The sequence below is a fragment of the Mastigoproctus giganteus genome, chromosome 2 (genome assembly GCF_048544385.1).
Source record: "Mastigoproctus giganteus isolate SK-2022 chromosome 2, ASM4854438v1, whole genome shotgun sequence".
In the NCBI taxonomy this organism is placed as follows: Eukaryota; Metazoa; Arthropoda; class Arachnida; order Uropygi; family Thelyphonidae; genus Mastigoproctus; species Mastigoproctus giganteus.
Window position 1 is genome coordinate 80,311,239 of NC_143576.1, and position 15,894 is coordinate 80,327,132.

Consider the following 15,894-nt stretch of genomic DNA (forward strand, 5'->3'; position numbering starts at 1 on the left):
TCCATTCTACTATTAGTTTCCCTCTACTTTTTCTTTTACTTATTCAAAGTAATGCAATATCATGGCAACTTGTTGTGAAGATATTCACAATATGAGATAAAACAATGCCATCTTTAGCTTTTTTTTAGAATTGCTGCATATTATATGCTGCATTTGCACAAACTTGTGCATTATTCAATTTTTTTTAAATTGATTATTTGATTTTTTTTTATTTATTATTATTTAATTTTTAGTTTTAGAGAAAAATAGGTGTGAAGGAATCTATGTATTTGTCACTTTTTTGTGGCAGATAAGCTCAGAAAAGATCAATAATGTGGCCCCACTGCTAATAGAAGATTAGGAACTGTTATTTACTGTTAAGTGCTGCATAATATTTAAGAAATAAAGGATATTCTAAGTAATTTAATGATAATGTTCTTGTTCATTTTATGTACATACCTTGGTAGTTTTTGAGTGGAACAATTGGCATACTTCACTTTTATTAAGTTGTTAACAGCTTGTTAACATGGCTTAAATATCTTAAATCTCTTAAATATTATTTTTGTAACAGTTTAAAAATAAATATTTATTTCTGTTTTTCCCTCCCTCAGATAATGAATGGCAACAGAAAAGGGCATCCTGTACACGAAAAATTTCATTATAATAGTGACACGGAGTATTATAATGAATTTTACAAACAGTAAATGTACTGTTTGTAAAATGGACTTGAAGGGAAAAAATTCAGAAAACTTGCTGAGACATTTAAAAAGAAAGCATGTCACCAATTATGAGGAAGTTTTACAAAAAAAAAAGCAAAAATAGTCTCCACAGCTACCTACTATTATGAAATTTGTTACATCTAGAGTTAGAAAACCTGTATCGGCTGAAATATCTGCAGAAATAATTAAAGATGTATGAGTGGAATTAGTGACTGTAAAAGGTAGACCATTTTCTCTTCTTGAAGACTCAGGATTCCGAAAATTACTGGATCCAATTGTTATGGGATTTGGTAGTAAACTTCAGATAAAAAGTAAAAATATTCAAGATGGGATAAGTAGACGAGCTAATCATTCGTTTAAAGAGCTTACAGCTGTTTTGAAACAGATTAATTTCTTTGAAAATTGATAATTCAACTGGATTTGAGAAGTCAGCTTTGGGAATAAATATACAATTTTTTGAATGTGACAAGATTGTTCTAAAAACTTGCGGTGCAAGAATTGAATGATCAGGCTACGAGCGGTAATTTATGCAAAATAGTTTCAAGTGTCTTGAAAGAATTTGAAATTAAATTAGAACAAGTGTATTCTTTAACAACAGACAATGGGGTTAATATGATAAGGTCATTCAAATTACTTGCTCAGGAACAATCTGGAAAACTCAATATTGAAGCTCATACTGAAGAGATTGACGAATGTGAGACTCTAGTGATACAAATGTATGTAAATAAAGTTTCCATGATCTACGTATTGAGGGTATTATGGTATCTGTTCGTTGTGCTGCACATTCTCTGCAGTTGGCTGTTAAAGATGTTCTGAAACGTGATGAATTGAAACTTCCCTTGGCTAAAGCACAAGCAGTGGTGAAAAAGCTGCAAACCCCTTCTATACTTATATACATTAAAAGAGATAAGTGTAGGAAACCAATACTAGACTGTGAAACCAGACAGAATTCCACTGTTAATATGTTACAACGTCTTGTGGAGCTAAAACAATTTTGCATCAATTTATCTGTGTCCTTAATAGAATTGCATTTGTCAGCCAGTGTGTGGCAAAAGATTGAAAATATTATAGAAGTTTTGGAACTCGTAAGGGTAGCATGTGAAATGCAGTCAGAGCAGCTCACGATGACTGACTTTTACTACACTTGGATGAAATGTAAAATGGTAGTTAGAAAAACTGAAATGAATTGTCGTCTTTTTTGGTAACCTCCCTCAACGCTACAAGAAGTAAATATGATGGAAAGTGAGACTTTTTTAGCTTGTATGTATCTGGACCAGGTGCCAAATATTACTAGATAATATCCAAAAACAGAAAGCTAAGGAACATTTATGTGACATTTATGATAGCTTGTGCCAGCTACAGTCTACAAAAAAAAAAAAAAAAAATCCTGAAATGAAAATTTCAGATGGAATTGCACATATTACTGTAATGGGTGAAACCATGGATGACATCAAAAAGCTGTTATTTGAAATGAAAAAGAAATTAAAAAGAAATCAACTTAATGGCTCATTGGAACAATTTTGATGATATCGAAATGGTACCAATAAAACCAAGCATCTTAGGATACTGGAAAGCAAAAGATTTTAGTCACCCACAGCTTTATCAGCAAGCCAAAGTAATCTTTGCAGTTCCTGCCACACAAGCAAGTGTAGAAAGATGCTTTTTGACATTAAAGATCATTCTGATTGATAAGAGGAGTGTTTAGGCTCAAGGTTAAGGGAGGATATTTTATTTTTAAAATTAAATAATTCATTTCAAATTACCAATGTAATCTATGTTGTTTTTAAAATTTCATGATCAATTTTCAAAGTAAAATTATTTTGATACATTAATTTTTTTATGTCCATTATCTGAGTAACAAATAATATTTCGCTTGTAAGTCATGTGTGTTTCATCTCTTCTTAAAGTTTTATTGTGATTATTTTCTGTGGCGTTTTATATTACCCGGAAATATCTGTCTCACTTTGTATTATTAAATTAAATTAAAAAATTTTGTTTGAATAATTATTTTCCTTCCAAATTAAACAATCTCTTGTATACATTTATGAATACTGAATACAAGAAGAGATTAATATTCAGAGTGAATTTTGTTTTAGTAATTTATACTCCTGTTTCAATCAGATTTAAAATGATTAACATGCGATTTTATTACTTGTCAAATGTATTAATATAATTTACTTTTATTTAAAATAAGATTTTATAGTAACATTTTATTATAATGTGATATTATTACTATCATTAATGAACTAAGAAACTATACGAATTAATTCAGATGATATACTTGACTGAACCGAACCGAACTGCACCACACCATTGGTCAAAATCACCTTTTGAACGAGACTGCAACCCAACCAATTGAGAAAATTTTGAACTGAACTGGTCCAAAATTTTAGGTCGGTTTTCAGCTCTGGTCTAAAGTATGGAATTCTATGCCTGGTGTCAAATAGTGCTAACTGAGAAAATATTTTGAAATCAAATTCAATTAACTTTTTTTCTTTTTTTTTTATATAAACCCCAAGCACAATACTAAGTACCTATAGTACTTAGTACTGTGCTTCGGCTGGAGGTTGAAAAGATGAAAGAAGATATTTGTTGACATAAGATTTGAACTTCTGTAGACTGTAATTTTCAGGAAATACGTATGAAGGAAGGTTGTTCCAGAAAACGACAGTTGAATGAATAAACGAGGAAGATGAAAAGCTGGATCTGTGAGTTTGAAGTTGGACAGTAAATGGATGTTGGCTGGTGGTGGCACGTGGTTGGACTGTTTTGAAAGAGAGAGCGGGAATTATAGAAGCCAATTCAGAAGAACAGTGCCCACGGAAACATCTGTAGAAGAGGCATGCAGCAGAAACAGTACGTCTATGAGACAGCGAGTGAAGAGACTCTGTTAGAGATGAATCATTAATTAACTTAACTGCCCTCTTCTGAATGGAATCAAGAAGCCTGAGAGAGGTTTTGGGGGCACCACACCAGATGTGGGAACAATATTCCACGGCAGGGCGGATTTGCGATTTATACAGAGTGAGCAGCTGTTTGGAGAAAAGTATTGCCGAGAGAAAAAGAGAAAACCCAAGTTTATTAGATGCAGAGGAAGAAATATTTGTAATGTGCTTATGCCAAGAGAGATTAGAAGTCACGGTAATCCCCAAAAGAGATATATCATTTTGCCTAGAAATCGGAGTGTCACTAAAGATAAGCACAGGAACAGAAGAATCCTTTTTGCGAGATATAAGACAAGACTGAGTTTTAGAAGTGTTGAAATCAATTAAGTAGTCTTTGCCCCACTGGAGAATTACCTGAAGATCGGCATTTAAGGAATTGGTAGCAGATTTTCAAGAAGTTGAAGCTGATTGAGCAGGACAAGGTTTCTCAAAATGGAAAGTGGAATGCAATGTGCTATCATCGGCAAAACTATGGATAGGATTTCCAGTCAATGAAGAAGGTCATTAATATACAACAGGAAAAGAGCGGGGGAAGAACCGAACCTTGGGGGACACCAGCATTAGTGGAGAAGTTAGAAGACAGAGCCATCTACCATCACCCTCAGTGAGCGATCAGAGAGAAAACTGGATAACCAATTGCTAAAAACAGTTGACAAACCATAAGATGCAGGCTTGTTTAGAAGACCTTTACGCCAAACATGATCGAAAGCCTTTGAGATGTCTTGCGTTTCACCAAATGCTTGTGTTTCACCAAACCTTTCCATTGAATTTGTCCACAAATGGGTAATATAATCCAGAATATCACCAGTGAATTGACACTCAAGGAATCCATACTGGCAATTACTGATCAGATGGAAGGTTTCTAGGTAGTTTAAGAGTTGGCAGTTAACTGATTTCTACATTACTTTAGAAAGAACAGAAGTAAATGCAATGGAAAGATAATTGGATGGGAGGGATTTGTCACCGTTTTTAGGAATTGGCCGGATGTAAGCAAATTTCCCAGCAGAAGGAAAAACATCTTTGGAATAATAAAGTGAACAAAGGCAGCAAAGAATAGGAGTAAGTTCAGGAGCACAGGTTTTGAGAACAAGTGGAGAAATACCATCAGGATCTGGAGCTTTTTTAGCATCAAGATACATCAAAATTCTTCTGACATCCTTTTGACGGAAGAACACAGGAGGCATTGAATGGAGCATGTTGGGAGGTGTTTTACCAAGATTATTAATACATGAGTTGGAAGAAAAATGGTATGCTAGCAGGTCAGCTTTATCCTTGGCTGAAGTGACAACAGAACCATCTGGTTTGGACAGAGGTGGGAGCAGAGATGGACAAAATTTGCAGCCAATAGCTTTGGCAAGAGACCAGAATGCTCGGCTACCATTAAGGCAAGAAGCAAGTTTTCTACTCTTAGCCTGTTCAAACTCTAGTTTGGCCTGATTAATAGCTGATTAAAAATTGTTGCGAGCTTTGGTGTAGGCAGAAATTGAAACTGAAGAATTAGAAACAAGCCAATTACGATATGCAACATTCTTCTCTTGAACAGCCTTAGCACATCTATTGGAAAACCAAGGTTTAGATAAAGGAGGAGATTTTAAAGTGGAGTGTGGGATAAAGGATTCTATTCCTGCAAGAATAATTTCGCTGACAGGATCTAAGCAAACATTGACATCAGAAGTTTTGAAACAGTAATCCGACCAAGCAAAAGAAGTCTTGCAGGTCATCCCATTTTGCATTCTTGTAATGTCAAACAACACAACGTTTGGAATAGCCACAAGAGAAAGGTTCCATTGGAAAAGGGACAATCACCAAGTTGTGATCTGAAGTGCCTAAAGGACCTCTCACTTCGACCATGTACTTCGAAGGGTTGTTTGTGAGATAAAGATCAAGTGTATTGGCTGTATGATTAGGATTTTTTTTTTTTTTTTTTTGTTTATTTCGTTTTTAGGAGCATTAGCAACTAAGGCCATACTGCTCCGGGGATATGCGGTGGCCATTCCCTGACCTTTCTGCATCCTCCATATTTGGTGGTCACGGGCTCGAACCCCAGTTTAATCAAGAAGCATGTGCTACGTACTGCTGCTCCTGCCCACCTGGCTACGTAGGCATTATGATAAGGATTGCCCAGTATTCTTGTAGGTAAATGAACAATCTGTGCAAGGTCATTAGTAATGGAAAAAGCCTCAGCATCTTGACCAGCTGTGTCAGTGTGACTAGAAAACGGAAGCCAGCTGGAGTTGTGAACATTAAAATCACCAAGGAAAATTCCCTCATTGTTAGGAAAGTTGGATTGGAGAAAGTCAAGTTGCAAAGAGCTCCAAGTGATTAGTGAAGTTGGGAGAACGGTAGAGACAACAGATGAATTTGAGACAATGAGGTAGAGGGATTTTAAGATAAAGAAGATCAAAGAGAGGAGATTCCAAATTGCCAAGTCTCTGACAGGGAATATCAGAACAGACAAAAGCACAAATACCACCTTTGAGGCAAAAGGAATCACACAGAGAATAATTTGGGCATCTGAGATGAGCAGTAGTTGAATCAACCGATAACAGATTCTGTCAGAAAAATTATATGAGGCTTGGCAGACTGCAAGTGGAAATGGACATTGTTGAGATTAGAATTGAGACCACGTATATTTGTCAAATTAATTAGGAAGTGCTTGGGAGGTTTAGATCTTTTCGCAGATAAGCTTGCTCTATTAGTTTGACAATTCATGGTGTATTCAATAGTAAGAAAAGGTGGGTGGGGACGTGCTGTATGAAGTAATAAAATTTTTTGATATGGCGTACACATGGTTGTTGTTATTTGGTTTTTAGGAGCATTAGCAACTAAAGCCATATTGTTCCGGGGATATGCGGTGGTCATTCTCTGACCTTTCGGCATCCTCCGTATTTGGTGGTCACGGGCTCAAACCCCGGTTTAATCAAGAAGCGTGTGCTACGCACTGCCACTCCTGCCCACCTGGCTACAGAGGCGCCGCGTACACATGGTAAGAATATACCAAGATCCTTGGCATAACATGGCCTCGACAATGCTCCCCGCATACACACTACTTGGACTCCCTACAGTCACTATCTGGCAGAGTAGAGGTAGCAAGATTATACACTAGCTCATCCGGAAGCCTCCTAGAGAGTTACCAATAGGTTCGGTCCGGTGTACTAACTAGCGGCCAGCCTGTTTACACCGTTTTAGAGCTGTACCCTCGAAATGTAAGGAATATTGGATCTCGCCATGATGTTCATCATAACCTCAAAAGTCATCAATCATACTGCATGATGGAAGAGATAGGGAAGCATTGACCGTAACTTAGCTCTCGAGACTAAACACGGGTTCCACCAGTTCAAGCCTCTAATAAGCAAAGTTGTGGTATTGCACTGGTTGATGAGAGTCATCTACCAACTAGACTTAGACAACGTAGTTGGGATTTGTACGTAGAACTTTTTATTCACATTTTCTGACATGAATAACAAATAAAATTACTAGATTCACTCTCATTCACTCTCTCTCTCTCTTAACAAAAATAAAAGCAACATCTTAACCAAAATACTCTATTTCATGATTTACCATTCAGTGTGCATGGGGCACATAGCTGTTAATTACTACAGAAAAAAAATGCAAGATATAAAACTGTACCCATAGTTTCTCTGAGGCAAGCATTCCAGGATAGCAAAAGCATTACATAGCCGGTCAGTTCTAGAAGAGAAAGAAAACATTATCAATTTACAACAAATGAATCACATTTATTAAGAATGAAGAACACATGCATTATTCTTAATAATTTTGAGGCCTGCATTAAAATGGAACTTCTAATAACCCTAAGAAGCAGAAATTATGTGGTGCAATAAGGGTAACTAATCTTGTCAATAATAATGTAACAGTATCAATTTTTTTTTATATTTCTAACAATTACCTTAAATTTTTTAATGAATTAATTAGACACCTAAAATCTTACTGAAATCAAGATTCACCCATTAACCTAGAAATAGTAATGGAATTTACAGACCCAACAAAAAAAAATCTTTCTGCCAACTTGTTGATTTGAGGCCAAATAATGAAACTTTCTATACCCTCCTAAATACAAACACAATTTTTCTAGAGTATTTTTTAAGTGAAATTTTATAGTTTTCACAGAGTAATTGCATAACGTAGGGAGCATAGAGTGACCATTCTTGATACTATCGATGTTTAGGGGTATCAGAGGTATTACTACAGAAAAGATGCATATATTACACACACATGCATTTATATATGCTTGTGGGCATACATCCCCACCTAATTTTTTTATTAAAGCAGGACCAACTTGTTTAGCTATTTAATTTTATTTAAATATTTTCTATTATATCTATATAATATCAGTGTAAAAACACCATAGACAACTCTTAAATGAAAACTACTGTGAAAGGCATCATTTCATCTGTATCTCATATTGTGCTCATCCTTCATGAGTTATCCATGTATTGCACTACCTCAAATAAGTAATGCTTCACTAATAGAGAAGACTATTATTACTTATTGTCATTGGGTGCCACCACCCAGACAGCACCGTTTCAAGGGTTGTTGGCCTTTCATCGGCGGGTGGGCAGGCACCCTGGTATTGCAAACATGACAACCCAGTTAGGAAGATAATCCCACAATATGAGAGATGCCAAAAGGTGTATGTGATAATGATTAAGTAAGACTAAATGCAGCTGGGCACAATATTTTGAAGTTATATTTATCTATATAATATCGATGTAAAAACAACATAGACAACTCAAGTGAAAACTACGCTAGTAGTGTAAAAGGGCATCATTTCAAATGTATCTCATATTGTGCTCATCCTTCACGAGTTACCATGTATTGCACTGCCTCAAATGTCTGTTTTCACAGAGTACCTAGGAAGCATAGTGACCATTCCTGATACTATCGGTTTAGTGGTTATATTTCACATCACAGGTATTACCACAGAAAAGATGTATTCTATTATATATAAAAAATCAAAAAACTTAAATAATATTTTTTAAAAAACTTAATTTCTAGAATATCACAAGAATATTCCAGAATGGTGTAGAGGATTCTCGAATGTGGCAGAATATTGTAGATGAGTCAAACACATTGTAGCAAGTGGGAGTACTGTTTCAATATTATGGAAGATTGCAGATGATGATTCTAGTCTCTTCTGAAGTAATATAAATTGATATATAAATTGATATATAAATAGCAAGGATAAGAAGGTGATTATCCCTTTGTATAGGGCCATCATTAAGCCTGATCTTGAGTATTGTATACAGGTCTGGAGGCCTCACTTTAGGAAGGCGTATATGCGTTGGAATGGGTGCAGAGAAGGTGCGGATATTTGAGAAGTTGAAACTGATTGAGCAGGACAAGGTTTCTCAAAATGGATACTGGAATGCAATGTGCTATCATCAGCAAAATTATGGATAAGATTTCCAGTCAATGGAAGATGGTCATTAATATACAGGAGGAAAAGAGTGGGGGAAAGAAATGAACCTTGGGGTCACCAGCATTAGTGAAGTTAGAAGACAGAGCCATCTACCTTCGCCCTCAGTGAGCGATCACAGAGAAAACTGGATAACCAATTACAAAAAACAGTTGGCAAACCATAAGATGGAAGCTTGTTTAGAAGGCCTTTATGCCAAACACGATCAAAAGCCTTTGAGATGTCAAGCCAACTGCTTGTGTTTCACCAAACTTTTCCATTGAATTTGTCCACAAATGGGTAATATAATCCAGAATATGACCAGTGGATTGACACTAAAGGAATCCATACTGGCAATTACTGAGCAGATGGAAGGTTTCTAGGTAGTTTAAGAGTTGGCAGTTAATTGATTTCTAAATGACTTTAGAAAGAATAGAAGAAAATGCAATGGAACGATAATTGAATGGGAAGGATTTGTCACCATTTTTAGAAACTGGCTGGATATAAGCAAATTTCCAAGCAGAAGGAAAAACATCTTTGGAATAATAAAGTGAAAAAAGGCAGCAAAGGACAGGAGTAAGTTCAGGAGCACAGGTTTTGAGAACAAGTGGAGAAACACCAACAGGATCTGGAGCTTTTTTAGCATCAAGATTCGTCAAAATTCTTCTGACATCCTTTTGACGGAAGACCACAGGAGGCATTGAATGGAGCATTTTAATACATGCTCCATTCAATCTCATCATACTCATCATTACTACATGAGTTGGAAGAAAAATGGGATGCTAGCAGGTGAGCTTTATCCTTGGCTGAAATGTCAACAGAATCATCTGGTTTTGACAGAGGTAGGAGCAGAGATGGACAAAAGTTGCGGCCGAAATAGCTTTGGCAAGAGACCAGAATGCTCAGCTACCATTAGGGAAAGAAACAAGTTTTCTACTCTTAGCCTGCTCAAACTCTAGTTTGGACTGATTAATAACTGCTTTACAATTGTTGCGAGCTTTGGTGTAGGCAGAAAATGAAACTGAAGAATTGGAAACAAGCCAATTACGATATGCAACGTTCTTCTCTTGAACAGCCTTAGCACATTTATTGGAAAACCAAGGTTTAGAAAAAGGATGAGATTTTAAAGTGGAGTGTGGGATAAAGGATTCCATTCCTACAAGAATAATTTCACTGATACGATCTGAGCAAATGTTGACATCAGAAGTTTTGAAACAGTAATCCGACCAAGGAAAAGAAATCTCACAGGTCATCCCATTTTGCATTCTTGTAATGCCAAATAACACGAGGTTGGGAATAGCCATGAGATAAAGGCTCCATTGGAGAAGAGACAATCACCAAGTTGTGATCTGAGATGCCTAATCGACCACTCACTTCGACCGTGTACTTAGAGTTGTTTGTAAGAAAACGATCACAACATCTCGACCAGCTGGGTCGATGTGTCTAGAAAACAGAAGCCAGCTGGAGTTGTAAACATTAAAATTAGCAAGGAAAATTACCTCATTGTTAAGAAAGTTAGACTAGAGAAAGTCAAGTTGCAAAGAGAGAATGTCAAAGAGTTACAAGTGATTAGTGGAGTTGGGAGAGCAGTAGAGAGAACAGATGAATTTGACAGAATGAGGTAGAGAGATTTTAAGCCACAAAAGATCAAAAAGAGGAGATTTGAAATTACCAATTCTCTGACAGGGAATATCAGAATGGACATATGCACAAGTACCACCTTTGAGGCAAAAGGAATCCTACAGTGAATAAGTTGGGCAACTGAGATGAGCAGTAATTGAATCAACCGATAACAGATTCTGTCTGTTAGAATTGAGACCCCGTATATTTTTGAAATGAACTAGGAAGTGTTTGGGAGGTTTAGATCTTTTCGCAGATAGGTTTATTAGTTTGACTTACTCTATTAGTTTGAAAATTCATGGTGTACTCAATAGTAAGAAAATGTGGGGGGGGGGGCACATGCTGTATGAAGTAATGAAATTTTTGGATATGGCGTGCACATGTTAAGAATATATACCCAGACCCTTGACATAACGTGGCCTCGACAATGTCCTTTCATCGGTGGGTGGGCAGGCACCCTGGTATTGCAAACATGACAACCCAGTTGTGATTATACACTAGCTTATACACTTAACAAGATTATACACTAGCTGATCCGGAAGCCTCCTAAAGAGTTACTAATCGGTTCGATCCTGTGTACTAACTAGCGGCCGGCCTGCAAACACCGTTTTAGAGCTGCAAATGTAAGGAAGATTGGATCTCGCCATGATGTTCATCATAACCTCAAAAGTCATCAGTCGTACTGCATGATGGAAGAGATGAGGAAGGGTTGACCGGAACTTAGCTCTGGTGACTAAACATGGGTTCTATCACTTCAAGCCTCCCATAAGCAAAGTGGTGGTCTTGCACCAGTTGATGAGACTAGTCGTCCACCTAGTATTGCCAGGTAACACAGAGGGGTGACATTCCTCCATGTGGTGTGCGTGCCACACCTCGACTCCTGCTAATGTTGGTTCACACCTGGGTGGTCGCCCATAGTGTGGTTGTGCATGGAGGTTATACCTAGGATTACTAACAGTCCCATCGTGAAGGTGCAAGCAGACAATTTGGCTGTCACAGACCGTCCGGACTTAGCCGAAATTGGGTCCACTTGACTTGAGTGTCACCCAAATATCAGTTCCATCAGCGTTTTAGACTACCGGGTAGCAAGTACAGCTTGTCTGGTATATCTGAGAGAATGTCTGACTTACCATAGGCTTACCATAATTCATGGCTCTTCAAACTATGGCCCGTGAAAGAATTTCATCTGGCCCACGTACATTTCAATTATATCGTAAAAATTAATGTTTATATTAGATCACAATAAAATTTATGAAGCCACATTTTACAGATTATTTTAACATTCATCAGTTGATTAATAGTGTTGATGCCTCTGTGTCGTCTGCTTAGTCTTGTTTGATATTAATTCTGTTATTTCCACTCAAAGCTATTCTTTGAAACATCGTTAAAATAATCCGTTAATCGTTAAAATAATCCGTTAATCTTTAAAATAATCTGTTAATCTAATGATTGGTATTGGTAAGATCCTGAACCAGCCTGCACATGAAACCTGATGTTCAGAGTATGGGAGCAAAGGTCACCACTAGCTTCTACTATACAAGAACCCAGGATCAGGGTTAAAAACATGACACTATCCTATTGGTTAATGGAGTTAATCTCTCTCTCTACTATAAATTAACTGGTAACATCGGCAAGAATTTCATCTCTTTGAATTACCTTACATTTCCTGTTTTCCATTGTAACAGCAGTTCAAAACTTAATGCTTTAGAATCGTAATTCGCAAATTGTAATATTGGTAATTGCAATTATATTATTAGAAATTGTAACTGTAATATCCTAAAATATTCAAATCTGTAGACCTTTCTGTTCTCCCAACAGCATGGTCTGATGATGGGTATTGGTAAGATACCCAAAACATCACCTTATTAAACTAAATTATAATTAATAATATAGTTTTATATTATAATGATGTAGTTTATTAGGCAAACAGCCTAATAAACTATATTATTAATTTCACATGCTTTAAGAGTAATATGAATATAATAACCTTTATGTTAAAATATTTCATAAAATATTAAGGCATGTCAGTGCTTACTTCAATATTCACACAAGTATTTTTTTTTATTCCAGTGACCCCATAAAAATCATGTTGAAACTGATGTCGAAAAAAGATAAGTTGATGCTGAGTGTCATATTTTTAATGAGCGGTGGCCAATGAATTACTTTTTTGCACTGATCAATGATACTTGCACATGTCTTATTTGCAATGAAGCCTTGTTGGTGTTCAAGGAATATAATGTAAAACAACACTACACAACAAATCACGCCTCAAATTACAACAAATTTCAAGGAGCTTTGCAACAGAAAAAACTCCAAGAACTAACCTAAACTTTCAAAGTATACAACAGAAGATTAGAACTTTTACTCATCAAAATTTTGCAGTTTCAGCTAGTTTTCCAGCCTCCCAAATCATTGCAGAAGAAGGAAGGGCCTTTACGGATGGAAAATTTGTAAAATGAATTTGTTTAGCAATTGCAGATGAAATATCTTCTGAGAAAGTAAAGAATTTTGGATCCGTATCCAAAATATAAGATACAAGTCATACAGTTCAATCACTAATTTATATGAGGTGTAAATGAAAATTTTGCAGTAACTGAAAAGCTAATTGCATTAAAAAGCTTGAAAGGTTATAACGGATGACACCAAAAATATGGTCGGTACTAAAATTGGGTTCGTGGGTTCATAAATATCTCGAGAGTATAAATATTAAAAAACCAATGCAATTTCATTGTATAATTCACAAGCAGTCTTTGTGCAGAAAATTTTTATATGTAGATTTAGTCATGTCAACTGCAATATCAACAGTAACTTTTATTCGCAAGACTGGTCTGAATTATTGGCAATTCAAAAACTTTCTTGAAACTATTGAGGTTGAATACAGTGATTTGTTGTACTACATCGAAGTAGAGTAGGCATCCCAAATAAAGACACATTTGAAATAACGGATGTATACATACAGCACAGATGTCTTGCAGTGCCAAAAAAAAAAAGAAAACGGCAAGTCACGTGATTACTGTATTTGTTTACATTCACCATTTTCAAAGTTAATTTTGTACTGATATCACAGATTATACCGCTGTTTTATATTTATTTTAAATTAAAACTCCCTCAACTATTGCTCCTAAAGTTAACAAACCTCATACAGAGAAGAAAACAAACTTGATATAATCCAAACATTACATTAGAGTCAAGTGGAATATTAATTCATATACCCAAGTGTATTGAGTCTGTAAATTGCGTGTGTTCTCTGCTCGATTTGCCTATTTTGCTGAACAAAAAAATCCCAGTTTCTGGGGAAATAGCCTTGCTATCTACGCCTGAATTTTTGAATCTGTAGATAGAGGTAGGTATACATTTTGTTTCTCTGGATAACATTAAAGTTATGCAGTGGATGTAGTTTTCAGTAATTAGGAATTTCCTCTGGCCTGCCAACTATACCAAAAATTCATATGTGGCTCACGTCTCTAAAAGTTTGGGGACTCCTGCCATAACTGATACATTATCAACATGGAGCACTTTATGCAAAGTTTTTTTTTTTTTTTTAAAGAAATCCCATATTCTTTCAGTTTGTCCAGCATAAAATATTTGGATTAATGAAGAATTTTGTTAAGGCTCTGTATAAAGAAGGAAGTGGATACTGCTACCTAAGAGAAGCTTTTTTTCCAATTAAAGCAATACAAAACTGAAAGAATAAATTTTCAATGGGCCTCAAATAACTCCTCAGAGGGGAAATATTTGAAAGAGAGTTACAGTATATGCTAGCTAGCAAACTGGTGTTCATTTAAAGCAATTGTACATTTCTCTTAAGAAGGAAAGAAGATAGTGTTATAAAGATAAGAACTGCTGAATGTATTTTAAGATTCGTTTTTTTTTTTTTCATTCCCATCTATGTTTCCCTCTCCCCTCAAAATTTGAGAGACATAAGTGATGAGCAAGGGGAATGCTTTCATCAGGATGCATCCAGAATAGAAATGAAGTGCCAAAGTCAGTGGAACACTGTTATGTTTATTTCTCCTTGTTTCTTAAGATGAAAAACAAAATGGACTTAAGAAAAACTTTATAAGTGGCAAATTTCTAAGGAAACAGAATGTATGTAGTATATTATAAGTTTCATTAAATTAATTTAAAACGAATAAGACTCATTTTTAAGGATGGCATATGTAAACATACTGGCCAAAAAATACAAACTTTTGTATTAGGGCAGTTAAGGACAGAAGAAAAGCAAATAAATACAAATAAAAACAAACAAGTGCAAAGAAAACTGCGACATGTGGTGATGACATGTTACCTCAATGAGTATAAAGACTGCACAGTCTGTTTGACTGCAATAATCTGAAGACAGAATGGGAGAAATGCATGATTTATCAGACTTTGAAAAAAGCCTTTTCGTGGATGGTAACATTTATCAGGAGCCATGATTCAAGAAACAAAAAACATAACTAGTTTCTCAAAAGCATTCATGTAAAAGGTTTTAATGACTGAAAAGCAAGTGGTTCTTCCATGTCTGAAAGGTATTGGTATTGGTATGGTTATTTCTGGCGCAAGGGCTACTTAGGCCATATTGCGCCTATAAATGAGGTGAGGATTTCACGGTGTCTGTAAAAACAGTTAGAAACAATTATACAGAATTATGCGTTTTAAGAAGCGGAAAAATTCCGGGAGATTTGCATCATTACCTATGAACTGTTGGAGTGTCAAAGGTTGTTGGAGATTACTGTATGAAGCTTTTCGGGCATCAGTGTATAAGGTACATTCAACGAGTATGTGCTTTATTGTGAGAACAGAGTTGCAGTGCATACACTGCGGAGGATCATTTCCTGTAAGAAGAAAAATATGGGTGAGCTGACTGTGCCCGATCCGGGCTCTGGCCAGGATGACTTCTTCTTTTCTGTTTACAGAAAAACTGGAAACCCATAACTGTGGTTCAGGTTTTATTTCATGGAGCTTGTTATTCAGTTGAGATTGCCATAGAAGTGTCCATTGTTCTTTGCATGTATTTCTTATATGGGATCTGTAGTCCATATATGGAACATAGTAACCTGGTGATGCTATGTTGGATGAATGTTTGGCTGCATAGTCTGCTTTTTCATTCCCTGATATCCCAGTGTGACTTGGAATCCAGCAAAAGATGACAACTTGTTGGTGATCATGAATATGCATTAGTTGAGATTTTATAGATTTTATTAAGGGATGCGTTGTTGAGGAGGAATTTTGC

The 15,894-nt window shown here is 36.0% G+C and overlaps 1 protein-coding gene across 1 annotated transcript in view; it reads right to left on the bottom strand.

The window, feature by feature from the left end:
• Positions 1-15,894, bottom strand: part of LOC150089359 (NBAS subunit of NRZ tethering complex-like) — a 1,057,261-nt gene that overhangs the window by 703,092 nt on the left and 338,275 nt on the right. The window contains exon 27 of the mRNA XM_090389247.1: positions 7,274-7,333. Coding sequence (XP_090245373.1) covers positions 7,274-7,333 — 60 coding nt within the window. The remainder of the gene's footprint in view (positions 1-7,273; positions 7,334-15,894) is intronic.